The sequence below is a fragment of the Monodelphis domestica genome, chromosome X, assembly GCF_027887165.1.
Source record: "Monodelphis domestica isolate mMonDom1 chromosome X, mMonDom1.pri, whole genome shotgun sequence".
NCBI lineage: Eukaryota > Metazoa > Chordata > Mammalia > Didelphimorphia > Didelphidae > Monodelphis > Monodelphis domestica.
The window spans coordinates 80639999-80659334 of record NC_077235.1 but is presented as its reverse complement, the minus strand read 5'-3'; the positions used below and the strand labels follow the sequence as shown (position 1 = coordinate 80659334).

The window sequence follows — 19336 nt, the reverse complement described above, 5'->3', positions numbered from 1 at the left end:
TGTATGTGAGTCTTGTCTCCCCCAACTAGACCGTAAACTTCTTGCGGTCAGGGACCGAGGCGAGCTTCCTTTGTATCTGTCTCCACGCCGGACTGAACCAGAAATGCTTACTGAATACTTGAAGTCTCCATAGATCAGCTTTGAATAAATCATCTGATAATTCTTGTTACTAAGGAAACAATCCAATTTAGGTACCCAAGTACAAGGCAGAGGAGAAAATTGTGACATATCACTAGCAGGAGATTATACTCGGTAATGGGACATTGAAATGTAGAGATTCAACCTCTCATTTGGGCCATTCCAATTTCCAGAAGGCCTCGCTCCCCCCCATCCCCCCCTCCCCACTCACGCCAGCCCGCCCCAAACACAATCAGGCAGCTATTTTTCATACCAGGCTTTTTAACGGGACTCAGATTGCCACGGCTTCCATCTCCTCTTTTCTGGAAGCACACGGAGCCAAGAGGAGAAGAGAGCCCTAAGGGATCTGGCCCTTCCACCATGCACGCTAAGGACTTGGCTGCTGACTCACTGGACCCAAGGGCAGGGCTGTGCCCAGGAGCCTGTACATCTTCACCTCCTTCCCTGCTGTCTGGGGTTCTAGGCCTCTTTTCAGATGGAGCCGGTCATCTGTCCTGCAGCTGAAGCCCCCTCCCAAAGTCTCCCCCAGTAGAATGCGAGTTCCTAGAGAGCAGGGAATGATTTGCACTCCGCTGCTTAGCACGGTGTTTGGCACACAGTCATTACTTAGTAAACGGGTTTTCCTTCTTTTGTGAATCCATTCAGGGTGCTGTCATTGATGGAAATATTGACCTGGGAAAGACCAACTAGAGGTTGTGGTGCTGTAGTGCAGGAGATTCTGAATTGTGACTTAGGAAACCTAACAAGTCATTTCCCCTCTCCAGGCCTCCGGCTATTCTTCTGGAAAACATAGGGGGCGATCCAGATGGTCTCTGCGACCCCTTCTGATCAGATTCATTAATTTATTTTAGATCCCAACCTTCCACTTTCAAGTCAACACTGTGTATTGGCTCCAAGGCAGAAGAGTGGTAAGAGCTAGGCAATGGGGGTCAAGTGACTTGCCTAGGGTCACACAGCTAGGAAGTGGCTGAGGCCAGATTGGAACCCAGAACCTCCTATCTCTAGGTCTGGTTCTCAATCCACTGAGCTACCCAGTTTCCCTCCAGTCATAGATTTATAATACATTGTGTAATATAATAACAAGTACTGTACTGAGTGCTTTACAATTCTTATGTCATTTGATCCTCACAAAACCCCAGGAGGTAGATGTAATGATTATCCCCATTTTTTTACTGATGAGGAAACTGAGGCAGATAGTGGTGAAGTGACTTGCCCAGGGTCACCTGTCTGAGGCTGGATTTAAAGTTGGGAAGAGGTGTTTTCCTGACTCCAGGCCCAGTATTCTGTGTACTGTGCTATCTAGCTGCCCGTGTGACCTTGGGCAAGTAACTTTCTCTACGTGGGCCTCCGTTTCCTTATCTGTAAAATACAGGAGTTGGACTAGTTGTCCTCTGAGGCCCCTTAAAATTTTGAACTTTTTACCTTAAGATCCTATAAGCTTGTTGTGTGGCTTTGGGCAAGACACATAGCCTGCTTGAGCCACAGTTTCTCCATATTAAAAATGAGAGGATTGTTCCTAAAGCTCATGTCTGACCATATCACGCCCTTCTCCCAACAAATTCAACCTCATCCTATCCTACCTGTCCAGCCTTGATACGTGTCACTTTTCTCCAGACACTCTAGGGTTCAGCCAAACTGCATTCTTGCTGTTCCTCAAACAAGACACCCATCTCTTACCTCTGAGCCTTTGCATTGGTCATCTACCATACCCTCCTCATAGCCCCCTCTTAGAAGCCCCAGCTTCACTACAAACCCTTTTCTGCTTTTCCCAGTGCCTTCCCTGCTGCAGTAATCAGGACAACTGGTGATGGCCCAGGATGCAATGGGTGACCTTGGCCTCTTTGATGTCTGACCAACCTCTAAGCACTCCATAGCTGCCTTCTTGGCTGCTGGAACAAATTGTCCTCATCTGCCCCTTCTGCCAGTGGAAGGCTCGACACGCCTGGGGTAGACATTCCACTCATTCACCAACAGGTCTGAGCCCTGTAGGTTACTTCCATCCTGGTTTAGCCCATTGGCCCAGATGGTTTTACCATGGTAAAGTTTGATGCCCAACCAACTGAGCTATCCAGGCTCTTGTCAGTCTCAGTTATCTCTTCTGCAAAATGGGAATAATAATAGCACCTGCCTTACCAGGTTTTTGAGAAGATCAAACGAGATAACTACAGATGAAAAGCACTTTGCAAATCTTCAAGGGCTAAAAAAAGCTAGCTATTGCTATTAGCGTTAACATTAAACCACCCGACATGAGGAGAAACCAAGCCATTACTTGTTCTTTCTTAAAAAGAAAAAAAATAGCCCCATTACCTCAGTCTACTATAGGTCTCAATCTGATACTATTTTTATAGGATCATGCTAACCTTTTACCTTGGTAAAATTCGCACTCTAGTATCTTTTTTTTTAAACCCTCACCTTCCATCTTGGAGTCAATACTGTGTGTTGGTTCCCAGGTAGAAGAGAGGTAACGGCTAGGTCATGGGGGTGAAGTGACTTGCCCAGGGTCACCCAGCTGGGAAGTGTCTGAGGCCAGATTTGAACCCAGGACCTCTCATCTCTAGGCCTGGCTCTCAATTCACTGAGCCACCCAGCTGCCCCCTCTAGTATCTTTTAAATAAAGTGAGAGCTCCTTATATGGCCACATTAACTTCTTGAGATCCATTCTCCTTTTACCATATTGAGATCTTTCCTGAGTCTCTAGCCATAGGAAGATAGAACCCCTCCTTCCTCTGAATATTTGAAAATCTGCTTTCCTCAAGGCCAGAGGTCATCTGAGCAAACCAAAGAGGGGAATGCTGGGTAGCCACAAACTCTGGCATGGCAATCTAGTTCAATCCAGTATCATACAACCAATGAATGACAGCGCCAGGTCTAGAACCCAGATTTCTTTTTTTTTTATTTTATTTAATTAGTCAATTTAGAATATTTTCCTTGGTTACAAGAATCATGTTCTTTCCCTCCCCTTCCCCACCCCCTCCCATTGCCAACGTGCAATTCCACTGGGTAGAACCCAGACTTCTTAACAATTCTGGAGTAGGGAAATTCCTATAAAGGAGAAGTAAATAAAGGTGGGATTGCCTTAAAGAAAACCATCAACAGGCATTTTTCTGGACAGAAAATATTAAGAGTAGGGCACACCACTGGGATCCTATTATTTAGCACTTTTCTAAGTGTTCTGGAAGAAGAAGCACCCAATGACATATTCAAATCTGAAAATATCAAGGGGCCACTGGGGTAAAGCCCCTTCCTCCTCCCATTGATCTGAGAAAGCTGAGTATGAGTATCTCCAGCAACTGGATGAAAGAATGAAGGAGGCAGTTATAGAAGAAAACTCAATAGGGCTTCAGAAAATATATACCCATGTTGTCAAACCTATGGCACATGTGCTGGAGGAGGCTACTCCCCTCCCCCTCTCCACACATACCTAAGGACATTTCTCCCATCACCCATCCCTCTGCCCAGCAGCCCAATAGGAGCACTTCCTTTCTCTCCTGTCTGGGGTAAGATGAGGGGCTCACATGCCATGTAAGGGTGGCAGTTTGGGCACTCGGTCTCTAAAAGGTTCACCATCACTGGTATACAATCTGCTTGTGGATATATCCCTAGTGAGTTTGGTGTTTGAATCTTATTTCCCTACTAGAACCCAAGCTCCATGAGGCCAAGGAATAGAATTCTTTGAAATTCTGGCAGCTCCCTGAGCTGTCTGATGGAGTGAGGACTCGGAATCCCCAAGGCCAATGGCTCTGTTGTGCCCCCAGTGAAGCTTTGTTCTCTGCCAGGAAGAATGGTGGCCCACTGTAGGAGATACAGGCAAGTCTTGCCTGTGTGTTCTAGATAATTTGCAGAGACATGCAATTGGAAGTGTAGGCTACAAATGGTCCCTGTCACAACCTTTGAGAACCACTGCAGCAGACACTTAATTAATGCTGAATTGAATCTTGGAGAAAAATTTGTTAGCCGAAGAGGTGATGCATACCAATCAGTTTCAAGAATGGTACGGGGAAATTAATGGAAGATAGAACAAGTTAGGGCTGCTCAAATAATAGCTCTGACTCTTGGAGGGTGACATCAGAATCGGGGGCTTCCACAGAACAGTCTTTTGTTCCCATGTTAGGGCACAGAATGCCAAGCCCGATAGGACAGTCCTGACCCGACACAGGGTTTTTATGGGCTGCACTGTTGTCCCCTTCCCCAATAAGTCTCTCCTCCCCTGGGGCCCTGAGCAGGAGAATTTCACCGATAGCAAGGAATCCCCTGGCTCTACCCTCTGAGTCGCCAGAGTTTCATTCCTCTCTTTTCCCTTTGTCCCTTCTCTGGGAGCTATTTATACTGGTCTTTATCAGTAGATGCTACCATGAAATGCTGTGGCCTGAAAGAGGCTTCAGACTACGTGAGGTGAATGCTCGTCCTGTTTCCCCAACTTGGACAAGTTTAACATTCAATGTGGCATGTACTTAGAGCAAGTGATACTGGGAGGTTTCACAAAGAGGCTCACGGTTGGCCTCACATTGGCAGCGTTCTTAAAGACTCATAAATTCAATCCAGCTCAACAAGTATTTATTTATTGAGTACCTACTAAGAGCCAGGCACAAAGCAAGAAGCTAGGGTGACATAGACAGCCAGTCTATGCTTCAGGGAGTTTATATTCCACAAAGGGAATACAACATGTAAACATATAAATAAATACAACATAATTTTTTAAACCGTACCTTCCATCTTAAAAGCAATACTGTGACTCAGTTCCAAGGCAGAAGAGAGGTAAGGGCTAGGCAATGGAGGTTAAGTGACTATCCCAGGGTCACACAGCTAGGAAGTGTCTGAGGCTAGATTGGAACCCAGAACCTCCTGACCCTGGCCCTCAATCCAATGAGCCATCTAGTTGCTCCCAAAATAACATAATTTGAGGACAGAAAGAGAGACAGAGATAGAAATAGAAAGACAGGGCGGGGAGAGAGTAGGGGGAGAGGGAGGGAGGGGGAGGGAGGAGTAGGAGAGAGGGAGAGATGAGAGAGAATGAAAAGGAGAGAGACAGAGAGAGCAAGGGAGAGAAAGAGACAGAAAGAGAAAGGAGAATGAAGAAAAGGAGAGGGGGGAGAGAGACAGGGAGAGAGACAAGAAGAGACTGAAAAAGAAGGAGATAGAGAGAGATGAAGAGACAGAGAGGGAGAGGGAGAAGGTACGAGAGAGACTGACAGAGACAGAGACACAGAGAAAGAGAAGAATGAAGAAAAGGAGAGGGACAGAGAGAATGAAGAAAGGGAAGGAGAGACAGAGAGACAGAGAGACAGACAGAGCGAGCATTAATAGCCAGGAGGATCAGGAAAGGCTCCTCTTAGGTGGTACCTAAGCTGAGAGATGGAACTATCGAACTTAAGTAACGGAAAGTAGCCCAGTTTGACAAGACTAGAGAAGGAAAGAAGAAAAGTGAGGCAAGAGAAGTCTAGAAAAGTGGGCAGGAGGAAGAGAGTGGAGAGCTGTAAGTGTCAAGCCAAGATCTTGGCAGTGGAAGAGATCATCCGGATCCAAGTGATTCTTGAGACCCTAGGACCCTTGCTCTAAGAGGCCATCCAGTCCAACACGCTCAATTTGCAGATGAGAAAACTGAGGCCCAGGGAATGGAAGTGACTTGCCCAAAGTCACACTGAGAGTAACAGAGGTGGGATTTGAACTTAAATTTCCTGATGTCAGATGGGGAAAGAAACAAACATTTATGAAGCAATTACTACGTGCCCAGCACTGCCCCAAGTACCTCACAAATATCTTAGGTGATTCTCATAACAACCCTGGGAGGAAGGTCTTCTTATTGTACCCATTTTATGGATGAGGAAACGGAGGCGGAGAGAAAGGCAGTGACTTGCTCAGGGTCACCCAGCTCGTGAGTGCCTGGGCTGGATCTGAAGTCAGGTCTTCCTGACGCAGCTGGGCACCACTTGGCTACCTACCCCCATGTTTTCCCCGGTACTAGACTGACTGCAGTCCCAGCCCAATTAGACACTTAATCATGGTTTCCTGTTGTCACCTCTGCAGGATTGCTGCCCGAGTTCCCACAGCATTCTTTTTGAGGACCTCGGTTTTTATTAATGTGCATCCAGTTCGCCCACACACCTCTTGAAATAAATTAGTCAAATTGAAGCATGCGGCAGCAGTCCTATGAGCTCAGCCTGGTTACTGCTAGCTCAATGAGAACGATATCCCTTTGCAGGGGATTTCCTAGCAAATCTCTCTTCTGAACCTACTATGTCTCCAACCCATTCTCCAGTCTCTCCCGGGCTGCCTGCGAGGGCAGAGGGGTACTCTCAGCATTGTCCAACAGCCGCCCCGCTACTACTGAGTTACTGCTGAGTTTCATGGTGTTGCCTGGCATAGTTAGAAGGTCACTGGAGGGCCAATTCCTACATTTGGCAAGTGCTTACTGACTGTGTGACCTTGGCAAAGTCATTTCTCCCCATAGCAGAAAGAACAGTCATTAGTAATATCAGTTCACACTTATATGGGCTTTTTGATTCTGCAAAACCCTTTTCATATGCGGCCTCATTTGTTCTTGTGAATTTGATACTATTTATTCTCCCCATTTTGCAGTGAAAACTGAGGCTCCAAGGTAAAGTGCTTTTCCCAGCATCACAGAGCCAGCCTGAGATGAAATTGGAACTCAGAGCTTCCTGGAGTACAAGTTTAACCTTTATCTATTAGGCCACCCTTCTTCTTTAAGGGGAGGGCAACTGTCCTAGTTGAATTCTAGATGCCTTTCCAACTCCAAGAGCCTCCGGTTCACTGGCACATCTCCTTCATCACCTAGTATCATACCTCGTTACTAATAACCATAATAAGAAGTTAAGTGGGATGATAACAACAGCTAACTTTTCTATATATCACCTAATAGGTACCAGGAACTGTGCTAGGCTCTCAACAATTATTATCTCACTTGGTCTTCACAACAACCCTGGCAGGGAGGAACTATTATGATCCCTATTTCCTAGACGAGCAAATTGAGGTGGAAAGGGTTAAGTGACTTGCCCAAGGTCACCCAGCTAGGAAGTGCCTGAGGCCAGAATGGAACCCGGGAAGATGGAACTTCCTGATTCCAGGCCTGGTGCTCTATCCACTATGCCACTGATCCAAACTGGCAGGAAGATCTCTTTGGTTTTTTGAAGCAGACCCTTCGCTTGAGATGGGGGGAAATAGCACTGCCCTGGTTCTGTCTTTCATGCTACCAGACTAAGCATTTTCTTTCCTCTTCCCGTTCAGACTGCCAACTACCGAGAAGGAAAGGATCTTTACAGCCCAGCCTAGAAATGCAATTGTACTATTTAGGTGGTTTAAACAAGAAGCAATAATGATCAGAAGGTAGGAGAAAAATCCCACCCGTTCCCACTTGCAAGACTGTACCTTAGGACCTGGGGGACCCGGGGGACCGATTCCTGCAATGCCCGGGGCTCCTTTCTCTCCATTTTGTCCAAGAAATCCTGGCGAGCCAGGCTGGCCGTCAACTCCAGGCATTCCTGGAGCCCCTTCCACGCCTTGGAGACCTGTTCAAAACATTTATTAATTGCAGCAAGCTAATGTGGCCAGAGGGACACGGTCATAGAAACTAAGAGGGATAGAGGAACAAGGACTCTGCATCCAGACTAGCAAGGGAGAGCTGTGGGTGGTCCAGGGACTGCCATCTGGCAGGGCAGGAGGCGTCCTCCCTCCTCCTACCTAAGAGAGTCCAGCTGCCTGCCCTGCCCTGCCCTGCCCCACTCGGGCAATGTGGGCCACCTAGAGGTGGAAGAACCTGAGCCCTTACCTGAACCCAAGACTTGTCCAAGTTCACTTACCCAAGTTAATCCAAGCCCTATCCTTTCATTTTATTTCCTCTTCTCCTCTGTTCTCCCTTTCTGCCATGACTTCCGGAGACCTGTTTTATTGTTCTCCTCATCTTTGGCTTCTTCCATTCATGCCCCTTCCATCTAACAGCACTCACTGGAGCCCAACCTTCTCCTGAAGACACCACGGCCCTTGGTGGCCTCTCCCAGGGTTCCTGCTCCTTATTTCAGAGCTCCTGACACACATGCCAAGGAGTTGGAATATTCTTTGACCCCACTGCTCCTTTTAGACCTTTCTTCATTCAGCAACCTCAGCCCACAGTTACTGCTGTCATCCCTTGCCCTCCAGGCCACTACGTCTAGCATGTGGCTCACGGTCTTCTCCCTCAACTCAACTCCTTTTCCCTTTGGACATTCTGCTCTCTCAGTTCCCTCAGTCCCGATGACCTCAATTTCCAGATGACCAACCTTGAACATCCCCAGGAGAGGTGATATGCTCACCACCGGCCCTGCCTGCAGGTTCTATAATCCCTAGTCATGATTCGGACACCAAGATAGGAAAGGATACAGGCCTTGGCCTGACGGTATCAAAAACATCTCCTTTTGGCAATTAGAAAAGATGCCATCTTACATTAGGTGAACAGCATCATGGGATGTCTTATTGCTCACCTGGAAATCCCATATCTCCTGTTCGTCCCTTTAATCCAGGAGGTCCTACTGGACCTGGTAAGCCCGGAAGGCCTCGGTTTCCCTTGGGTCCTAGAGAAATAAGTATGGTACAGTTAAAAGGCCAGTCTCATTACTAAAGTAGGCTCCTTATACTGAAATGTGTCAGAGGTTAGGACAGTTTGAGATGATGGCCATGGCCAGGCCATTTGTACAAGAATGCCCACCATGGCAACTCAGGCTCGAGATAAGCTGCCCAAAAGTATAGATGGAAATGGACAGCCTGTCACGTTAGTTGGCAACCTTGTGCTAGGCCCTAGGAATACAGAGGAAAGCAAAAACCCGGTCCTTGGCGTCCACATTTTATTCGAGGAGACAACTGGTAAATAATTAGGATGGGGGTTCTTAAGCTGGGGCTAAAACTTCAGGGAGTTTCGTCTTTATTTTCATAAGCTTCTAACTGAGATTGAGTATTTCCTCCAATTATTTAAAAACATGATGCTGAGGGGCAGCTAGGTGGCTCAGTGGATAGAGAGCTCGGCTTAAAGTCAGGAGGCTCTGAATTCAAATCTGGATTCAGACACTTCCTAGCTAGGTGACCCTGGACAAGTCAATGCCTGACACTTGCCACTCTTCTGTCTTAGAATTTTACTTAGAGGGGCAGCTACATGGCCCAGTGCCAGCCTAGAGACATGAGGTCCTGGGTTCAAATCTGGCCTCTGACACTTCCTAACTGGGCAACCTGGGGCAAATCATTTCATCCCCATTGCCTAGCCCTTATCATGCGTCTGCTTTGGAACTGATATTTGTATTCATTCTAAGATAGAAGATAAGGGCTTAAGAATCATGATGCTGAGAAGGGGTCCAATGGCTTCCCTAGCTCAAGGGACCCTTGACACAAAAAGCCGTTTAAGTCCCCTGAACTAGGCACATACACAACACATGCCGAGTAGCTGAAAGGAGAGGAGAAGACGCTAGCACTGAGTGGGGAGCCAATTTGCGGTGAGGTGGGGGAAAGACTTCCTGCAGGAGATCAGCTTTGGAGGACCACAGGGGCAGAGGCGAGGAGGAAGAGCAATCTAGGCATGAGGGACAGCCAGAGCAAAGGCAGGGAGAGGGAGATGGCAGACGGAGTGCCACAGAAACAGCAAGTTGGCCAGGGTGGCATGGTGGGAAGTGGGGAAGAAGACTAGCAAGGTAAGAAACGAGGGGGCCACGTTATGAAGAATTTTATATTCATAGCTACTCCTCAGGCTAATGCAGCTTTATAAGTAAGAACCCAAATTCCACCAAGCCTACTGTCCCTCTGGATATTGCATTGGTAATAAAGCAAATTAAATCAGCAGCCTTTTTGAATCACAAAACAGCCAATGCATCTTTCCTTATGCAAGTGAGCAAAGACCTATTTCCAAAACTGGCTCATTTTCCCTTTTTTCTAACTAAATTGTATTCCTTTCTTTTGTTCTTCCATTGCATCCATTTCCCAATGTAGGCCTCTCCCCTCTCCCTCCTGGAGAACCGTCCCTTGGGTCCTAGAATAGAAAAGGGGGAACAGAGCTCCCCACCCCTGCAAAGGTAAGGAGGGAGGTAAATCCTCCTCGCTCTTCTTGGGGGCTCTTATTTCTTAGCATTGGGTTTCAGTTATTGCTGTCACTGTTCCTTCTCGAGACACTGTTTATTGGCGTTTTGCATGTTCTTTTCGTGGTCCTGCTTATTTCACTCTGCATTGGTTCACAGAAGTCTTCCCATGCTTCTCTGACTTTTTAATGGCCATCATTCCTTACCCTACCAAATATCCAGTAATAGCCTAGCCTAGCCTAGCCTAGCCTAGCCTATCAATGTACCACAACTTGTTATGGCTAAACACTTTTCACTCCCAAATCCAGCTCAGCTAGTCCTTCCCAATGTGTTTACTCAGCTCCTACTCTCCCCCCCCCCACAGTCTCCCCCCCGCCACCCCCCCCCCCGCATCGGACAGAACGCTTTGGTTCTGAAAGGGTCCAGTGGCTGTTAGGGAAGGAACCAGGAACGACTAAACAAATTGTGATCCGTGAATGTAGTGGGATATGCCTGAGCTGTAAGAAACAAGGCCCAGGAAGAACTGGGAGAAGCAGAAGTGGATTCTATGAGCTGATGCAGAGGGAAGTCAGCAGAACCCAGAAAACCTGATACACAGGGATGACAACGGGACAAACAAATACAAATAAGTCAAGAAAAGATTTAAATAAAATCAATTAAAAACAAATGGGGGAAACAAATAAGAAACTCTGAATGTTATATAGTTATGCCCAGAGGTGAAAAAATGTGCTCCCCTTGCTTTTTGCAGAGATGGGGGACCATGAGTGTGGACCATCCAATTTGATTAACATGTTGCTTGGTTTTGCGGAACTTTTCCCACCTCTTTCTTTTTGATCTCTTGTTACAAGGGCCCTGGCTCACTTGGTAGGAACCACTACTTTACTGTGAAGGGATGATAATTGAACCCCTGGGAGCTGATGAGATCACTGGGTAGAGAGTGAAGAAAAGAAGGTACATATGGTTAGAGAACAATTTTGAGATAGAAAGGCCCTTCAAGGCCGTCTGTCCCAATCCCTTCATTTTACAAAAGTAAGAAACTCAAGTCCAAGGAGGGGAAATGACTTGCTCAAGGTCACGCAAATCATTATGCTAGAGCTGGGGTCTGAATCCAGATTCTCTGCCTCTGAATACATTTTTCCCATTGTGCCACAGAGGGAGAAGAGCTGTTGTATGAAGGTTGATAACAAAAGATATCAATTTTTAAAAATCTTGGTAAAGGGCCCAGAGGTAGCTTCCATCAGTCTGCAGCTGGGGTTACTGTGGAAGGTGGATTGACTGCAAAGCTGAGGCTTAGGGGAGATGCTGAGCTTGCTGGACAAGCTAGGCACACTCCTGGGAATTCTGCCAGGGGCACTTGTCTAGGCACAGGCTGCCAGTTTGAGGAGCAGGTGAACAAAGAGGCCCTGTGTGGCTCTTCTTGACATGCCTGACTGAGGTAGCAGGCGGACTGGAGCGCAATAACTGCCTAAGCATGGATGGGGCTCAGCATAAAGATGGTACGCAGCTGGTCTTTATTTGCACAGACGCTACTGCAAAAGGAAATTGGCTGAAATGGGAACCAAGTGCAGATTCTATAAAGGAGGAAGAAAAACTTGTGAACAACAAGGGTGATTAACATGGGAGCAGGTATCCAAGGGAGTTGTGCAGCAGCCATCCCTGGGCTAGGAGAGAGCAGACTGGGAATGGAACCGGTGCTGCCCTTCTTACCTCTGGGCCTGGGGTGATGAGGATGGTGATGGTGAGGATGAAGGGAGAGACAGGGAGAGAAAGAGATACAGAGACAGAGAGACGGAGAGAGAAACTGACAAAGCAATTTCTGTTATTCCTGGCACTCAAGCAAAGAGCAGAGAGCCCGAGCTGGAAGGAGAATTTGAGGCCAGCCAGTCCAACCCCCTCATTTTGAAGAGAGGGAAACTGAGACCAGGGAGTAAAAGAGACTTGTCTAGGGTCACAATGTGGGATCTTAGATCTAGGGTTTGAAGTGACCTGTGAGACCAGCTAATTCAGTCTTCTCATTTTATAGAAGGGGAAACTGAGGCCCATGGAGGGGAAAGGACTGGCCTCACAGAATCATAGATTTAGAGCTAGAAGGGATTCCAGAGGTCATCTAGTCTAACCTCTTCTTCATTTTAGAGAAAAGGAAACTTTGGTGCAGTGAGGTATGATGAGCTGGCCACAGTCTCAGAGGGAATGAGTGTCAGAAGTGGGATTTGAACCCTCTCTGTTCTGGAAGCCTGGGGAGGGAACGCTTGCAATGGTCAGGAAGTCATGTGACAGGAGAAAAGGGCCCAAAGTCTCTACTCCAGAGTCGGCTGCTATTTTCTTCCTTCCATCACCCCTGAGTCAGTCTTCCTGAGCATCATGAGATGGAGGGCTTTGAGCAGCCGCTTCCCTGGGTTCCAGTCTTTCCAGCTTCTATGAAGTAGAGCGGAGCACACATGGAAGGGTGGCTGCTAGACATCAGCACTGTGGAGGTGTTCTAGATACTCAAGCAGAGATGAAACTGGGAGGTAAGGAAGGAGGAGTTGCACCAGAGGCCATTGGGACTTGTGTGTCTGGTGAGTTGCAGAAGCCTGATTTCTTTCAGTGCTCTTCTACTACTTGCTCCTCCATCATTTTCCATGACCCTGAGACCCGGCACCGGACACCACCTCCCCTCTTTTGTTCCATGACTTGGTGGTACAGGAGGGTTGGGGTTTCTTCCTACCGCCTTTCTGCCACAAAGTTAGACACTCCAAAGAAGGGAGAGGATGGGGAAAGGAGTGGAGTCCACAAGCTGGTCATGTTGGCCACAGAGTAGGGGTGATGTCCAACTCAAAGAGAAACAGGGGCCACCAACAGGCCCATAGTGACTTCGAAAATCACATGGCAGCATTAGCTAGGTCTTCCTGTATTTTGATTTATTTTGTTGGCTATTTCCCAATTACATTTGAATGTGGTTCAGGCCACACTTAGGAGAGCTCCAGCCTGGGCCACGCTTGACACCTCAGACCTGGGCTATGGTTTTTGGTGCAACCGTTATGAAGGTAGTTGCTGTGGTAACAGCTAGGAGCAAGAGGAAATTCTGAGACCCAGATAGAACGTAGATATGCAAGCTGTGCCCAGGGCCTTTGGGAGTCATCCTTACTGGAGAGAGTCAGGTCTGCGGCAGAGAGGGATTCTGGGATACCAGAACCAGCCGTTTCCAGAGCCATATTGGCTGGTGAGGCAAAAGGCAGACAAGCTCCCCATCACAATGTTTTCTTCTCCTAACTGCTGTTGGCCCCCAGGCCCTGAAAAAGGGTTCTAGACATGGGACTCCTTCTCCTAATCCTCCTCCCACCTGGGGAAAGCCGAAAAGGCCCATCCTCTCATGATTTTTATCCTATACCATGAAATGTGTGTTGCCAGAGGGAAAAGTGCCAATGTGACAAGAATAAAAATGGAGGGTCATGAAAGACCTCAAAGTTGAGGATGAAGGGTTGAGGGCAGACATAAGAATCATTCCTATTTAGCAGACTTAGTGCAGAATTCGGAATCATACCCTAGAATTCAAAGCCTGGGACAGAAAGGGCTTCCTTCTTGCCCAGGCCTTTCAGGCTATGTATACAGTGTATCAGTGGATAGAGTGCTGAGCTTGGAGTCACAAAAACCTGCTCGGTGGCTCACAAGGCCTGGAGACAGGAAGTCCTGATTTCAAATCTGACCTCAGACACTTCCCAGCTGGGTGACCCTGGGCAAGTCACTTCACCCTCATGGCCTAGCCCTTAGCACTCTTCTGCCTTGGAGCCAATACATAGTATTGATTCTAAGATGGAAGGTGAGGGTTTTTTTTTTAAAAAAGAAGACCTGAGTTTAAATCCAACTTCAGACACTCATTTCCTGTGTGACCCTGAGCAAGTCATTAAACCAATTTACCTCAGTTTCTTCGACTGTGAAACGGGGATAATCATAGCACCTATCTCCCAGGGCGGTTGTGAGGATAAAATGAGATATTTGCTAAGCACTTAGCATTGTGCCTGACACACAGTAAGTGCTATATAAAGGCTTATTTCCTCCCTTTCCCCTTCCCTCCCCCCCAGTAATTTAGTCAACTAACTTCTCTAGGCTTCAGTTTCCTGACATGTCAAATCATGAAATGGGACTAGTTGGCCACTAAGTTGACGGCTAGCTCTAAATACAGGAGCACCAATGAGGCCGTGCTCCCAAGCCTAAGCTTGGCTGGCTTGAGCTACTTATGGGCAAGCACAGAGAAAGAAGGTGCCCTCCCTGGTCCTTCTAAAGGTCCTTTTGCCTGGAGGTCTGCAGAAAGCAGAGATGGGTCACGTACAAGCTTTAATTCTTTCTAGAGCTCCCAAAGCATCACTTGAGAAACCCACCTGGACCAAGTCACTCGATTACGAGTGCTCTTTGACCGAATTACACCACTTCCAGGCCTATAGGCCAAAGAGTTCAAAGGCAGAGGGAAAGAACCTAGAGGGACAGAAACAGTTAAAGCAGCCATTTTGGGGAGTGCTGAAGGGCTGGAAACTAAGGGGCTTTCATCAATGGAGGAATGGTTGAACCAGTGATGGTATACGAATGTGATGAGAAACAATTACGTTGTAAGAAATGATGAAAGAGATGGTTTCAGAGGAACCTAGCTGGCTCAGTGAAAAGAGAGTCAGGCCTAGAGACGGGAGGTCCTCGATTCAAGTCTGGCCTCAGACACTTCCTAGCTGTGTGACCCTGGGCAAGTCACTCACCCCCCCCCCCAACTGCCTAGCCCTTACCTCTCTTCTGCCTTGGAACTGATATATAGTATTGATTCTAAGACAGAAGGTCAAGATGAAAAAAAAGAATGATTTCCAGAGAAACCTGGAAATAGCTGTTTGATTACTGATATATAATGAAGGGTACCAAAAGAACCAGGAGAATCATTTATACAGTCACAACAATGTCAAGTCAAATAATTTTGAAAGACTTAGAAACTCTGAAAAATGTGATGATCAGTGATGGTTTCAGATAATACCCACCTTCTAAGAACAGCTGATGGCCTCAAAGACGTAGAAATATATATGTGCGTGTGTACATATATATACACACATATAATTTTATTAGAAAGGGCTTGTGTTTCTTTTAAATTGGAGGTGGAGGACAGAGAAAATGAATATTTGTTAACTGAAAAATAAAATAAAGGAAAAAAAGAGAAATCCACCAAGGACACATGTCTAACTACTGCCATGCATTTTTTCACAATAATCTATTAAACTCTATGATCAGATCTGTTAAGTATTTCGATGCTGAGCATGTGGGGAGAGGATTTGGGAATATCAATACTAATACTCACCTAATACTAAAGGAAAGAACCAAGACAGACAGGGTAGAGGCTTCAGTGCTGGGTATGGGCTATAGAATTTATGCTTTAATCATTTTATCCATGGAGTTTTTAAATTGCCTATAGCTTCTGTGTCCTTGTGGAATAGGTTGTAATTACTTTATATCTGACACTTAATTCTTTTCTTTTGAGGTCTTAGGGTTGCTGAGGTTTTCATAAAGCAACCATTCTGCTATCTTGATGGTCACGTGATCTGTTTGAATACTTTTAGTAATATTCCATTTCATCTCCTAGATTAATTTCAGTGTGACCCTTGCAGCTGTCAGCTTGGCAATGAGGAGAACAGTTTAGTCATTTACAGGATGAGTACCCTCTCATGACCAATGGAAATACTGCAGTCTTTTAGGAAGGTTATCCCACACATGGGCCAAAGTAAATTTCACGAGATCACAAGATTGGTATGGCAACTGAAGCCAGAATGCTGCCTGGTAAGCAACTTGGATATTGCATCTCCTTGCTGGATAATTAATATAGTGACACACTGTCTTCCCCTAGATGTAAGGAAGTTGTCACATAACTTAAAGACATCATGGAAAGGGCTACCAGGCTTATAGATGTGAGGATTCTTTTTGAAATTAATTTTTTAAATGAGCAATATGTATTTTCTCCCCCTCTCACACCATTTAAAAGGAGAAAGAAAATACTTGGAACTACATATGATCCCTGCCTTAATCAGAGTTCATACGGCTTTCAAAGTTGCTTGTTTTTTAGTGTTGTTGTTATTATATAAACTGCTCTCCTAGTTCTGCTCATTTCATTCTTCAGTGCTTTATACAAGCCTTTGAGATTGTTTGTCCTTATAATATTGATGTTATAGCATAAATCATTCTTCTGGTTTTGCTCATTTCACTCAGTATCAGTTCATGCGAATCTTGCCCTGTGTCTTTGAAATGATCTTTTTCTTCCTTTCTTACCGTGCAGTTGTATTCCATTATATTCATATGCCACAATTTGTTTAGTCATCCCCCAGTCCATGAGCAGCTCTTCAGTTTCCAGCTTTTTGCCATCACAAAAAGAGGTGCTACACATATTTTGTACATAAGGGACTTTTCTCTCTCTCTTTGATCTCTCAGGGATGTAGGCCTAGCACTAGTATTGTTAGGCTAAAAGACATGCATTGTTTGATAACTTCTTCTTGTTTATAATTCCTAATTGTCTTCCAGAATACTTGGGATTCATTGGGTCTACCAACAGCAGAACTAAAATTGTTTCTTTTTGGTCCAGATTTTAACTTTTTTTTACTTTACATTTTTCCCTCATGAGACTTTCCTCTTTCATAAGGGCATGGACGCTACATCCGGGGATTGTCACCTAGGAAATTTTTTCCCATGTGTCTGAGTTTCAATCTGAGGGATATTTCCTTTCCTGTCAAAGTTGCCCTGCAGAGTGAGGTCACCCTAGAAGCAATGGTGTGTGAAGGGACATTGCCTTGGGTTTCACTCTTCTGGGCTTCCTGAAGATAGACCTGATGGGCCAGAAGTGTGGTTATTGGAAATGAGCACCGTGAAGGTGATCCAAATCCAGGAGCAGAAAAGGAGAGGAGGGCTCAAGGTGGGAGGATGATGAGCTAGCTCCTGTGACTCCCATTGTACTAGAGAGATGGAAGAGAAGGCTGGCTTCTTTCATGCCTCTTCCTCTGCCTTCTAAGGTCCATAAGTGTGAGCCAGGGTTCCAGGCACACTTCCTTAATTCTTTCCATGAGCTGAGAGGTGGTAGGAATTCTCCATCCCCCTCCCCAAGTAGCTGAGGTGGCAAATAGAAGGAGATTTAGGAAATGGCTCAAGGTGGAGGATCCCATACAAGAATACTCGGCCTACTGCCTTTCATTTGTTTTCACTATCTTCCACAGCCTTTGAGCATCTGGCTTGGGGCAGGGGCATCCCACAAAGCTTCAGGGACCAACTGGTTGGGAGGTAGAACACGGCATTAGATCATGTTGAATTCTCTAAAAAACATCCCAGGCAACATCAGAAAACAAACACCTTGCTCGGATTGCCTTTCTGATGCTCTCCACAGCCACAAAAGAAGCAACCAATAATGGGAAAATGTCTGCAACATGGTTGACCAAATGACACCATCTTTCCTTGGCCATTTGTGATGGCTCCTGGCATTTCAGAAGAATACAAGGCTTAGCATCATCGCACAAGTCCAACACTTTGGGGAAACTGTCTCTGGTGGGAAAAAGGAGCTGGATCCTTGGAGAAGTCCCCACCATGGTACTCACCCAATGGTCCAGGGGAACCTGGCTGTCCAGTCAGCCCAGGTTGTCCTGGGTCTCCAGGAATACCTTGGGGACCTCTTGGACCCAACACACCAGGAATGCCTTCCAAGGAAGAGGAGAAAAGAAGAAAGTGAAGGCAAGGCCACAGACCCATAAATGACATCATCAATGCAAGTGACTTCATTTCAGAGCTCAGGATGAAGCAGAAAGAAGGTTCTTCCCTGCCATGAGCCAGACTCTTAACAGTGGAAAAATGACTTTCCTCTTCAAATCTCTCCATCTGATTTTATCCAACAGCCAATAATGACAAGCACTAAATTGGGGTGGGGGGAGGAAAGGACTGAGAACAGGCCCTGGCCACCTTTCATTTTATTGGAATAAGGAACTGCCCTCAAGGCAACTTCTACCAAGGTGCATGAGCACATTCGCTTCCATTGCAGAGATTTCCAGAGCTGCCTGGCTTACTATGAGGGTAAATGAATTGCCTAAGGTAACACAGCTAGGACACAGCAAAGGCCAGAGTTGAAGCCAGACCTTCTGGACTCCAAAGCTAGCGCTCTCTCTCACTCTCGGCGCTCTCTCTCACTCTCTCTCTCTCTCTCTCTCTCTCTCTCTCTCTCTCTCTCTCTCTCTCTCTCTCCCTCTCTCTATCTCTTGTTCTCTCTCTCCCCCTCTCTATCTCTTGTTCTCTCTCTCTCTGTCTGTCTGTCTCTCTCTCCCCCTCTCTCTATCTCTTGCTCTCTCTCTCTCCCTCTCTCTCTCCATCTCTCTCTGTCTATCTCTTGTTCTCTCTCTCTCCCTCTCTCTATCTCTTGTTCTCTCTCTCCCTCTCTCTATCTCTTGTTCTCTTTCTCTCCCTCTTTCTGTCTATCTCTTGTTCTCTCTCTCTCTCTGTCTATCTCTTGTTCTCTCCCCCTCTCTCTGTCTCTCTTGTTCTCTCTCTCTCTGTCTATCTCTTGTTCTCTCTCCCCCTCTCTCTGTCTATCTCTTGTTCTCTCTCCCCCTCTCTCTGTCTATCTCTTGTTCTCTCTCCCCCTCTCTCTGTCTATCTCTTGTTCTCTCTCTCTCTCTGTCTATCTCTTGTTCTCTCTCCCTCTCTCTCTGTCTATCTCTTGTTCTCTCTCCCCCTCTCTCTGTCTATCTCTTGTTCTCTCTCTCCCTCTCTCTATCTCTTGTTCTCTCTCTCTCCCTCTTTCTGTCTATCTCTTGTTCTCTCTCTCTCTCTATCTCTTGTTCTCTCTCCCCCTCTCTCTGTCTATCTCTTGTTCTCTCTGTCTATCTCTTGTTCTCTCTCCCCCTCTCTCTGTCTATCTCTTGTTCTCTCTCCCCCTCTCTCTGTCTATCTCTTGTTCTCTCTCTCTCCCTCTCTCTGTCTCTCTCCCCCCCCTCTCTCCCCCCCTCTCCCTCTCCCTCTCCACTAAGACAGGGTGTAACTTGTGTTCAGTGAGTAGTAAATTGACTTTACTGATGCAGTTGTTCCCTTGTCCTATTCTCAGGGGACTCCACCAAGGACTGTTGAGAGCCTGCCAAATTAGAATTGCATTTAGCTTCATATCCTTGGTGAAGGGATGTCCC

General features: G+C 46.4%; 1 protein-coding gene across 1 annotated transcript in view; it reads right to left on the bottom strand.

Moving 5' to 3' along the window:
• COL4A6 (collagen type IV alpha 6 chain) overlaps positions 1 to 19336 on the bottom strand; it is a 216767-nt gene that overhangs the window by 47490 nt on the left and 149941 nt on the right. The window contains exons 34-36 of the mRNA XM_056809860.1: positions 17765 to 17863; positions 8610 to 8699; positions 7352 to 7661 (exon numbers count right to left, since the gene is read on the bottom strand). Of these exons, the coding sequence (XP_056665838.1) occupies positions 7352 to 7661; positions 8610 to 8699; positions 17765 to 17863 (499 nt within the window). The remainder of the gene's footprint in view (positions 1 to 7351; positions 7662 to 8609; positions 8700 to 17764; positions 17864 to 19336) is intronic.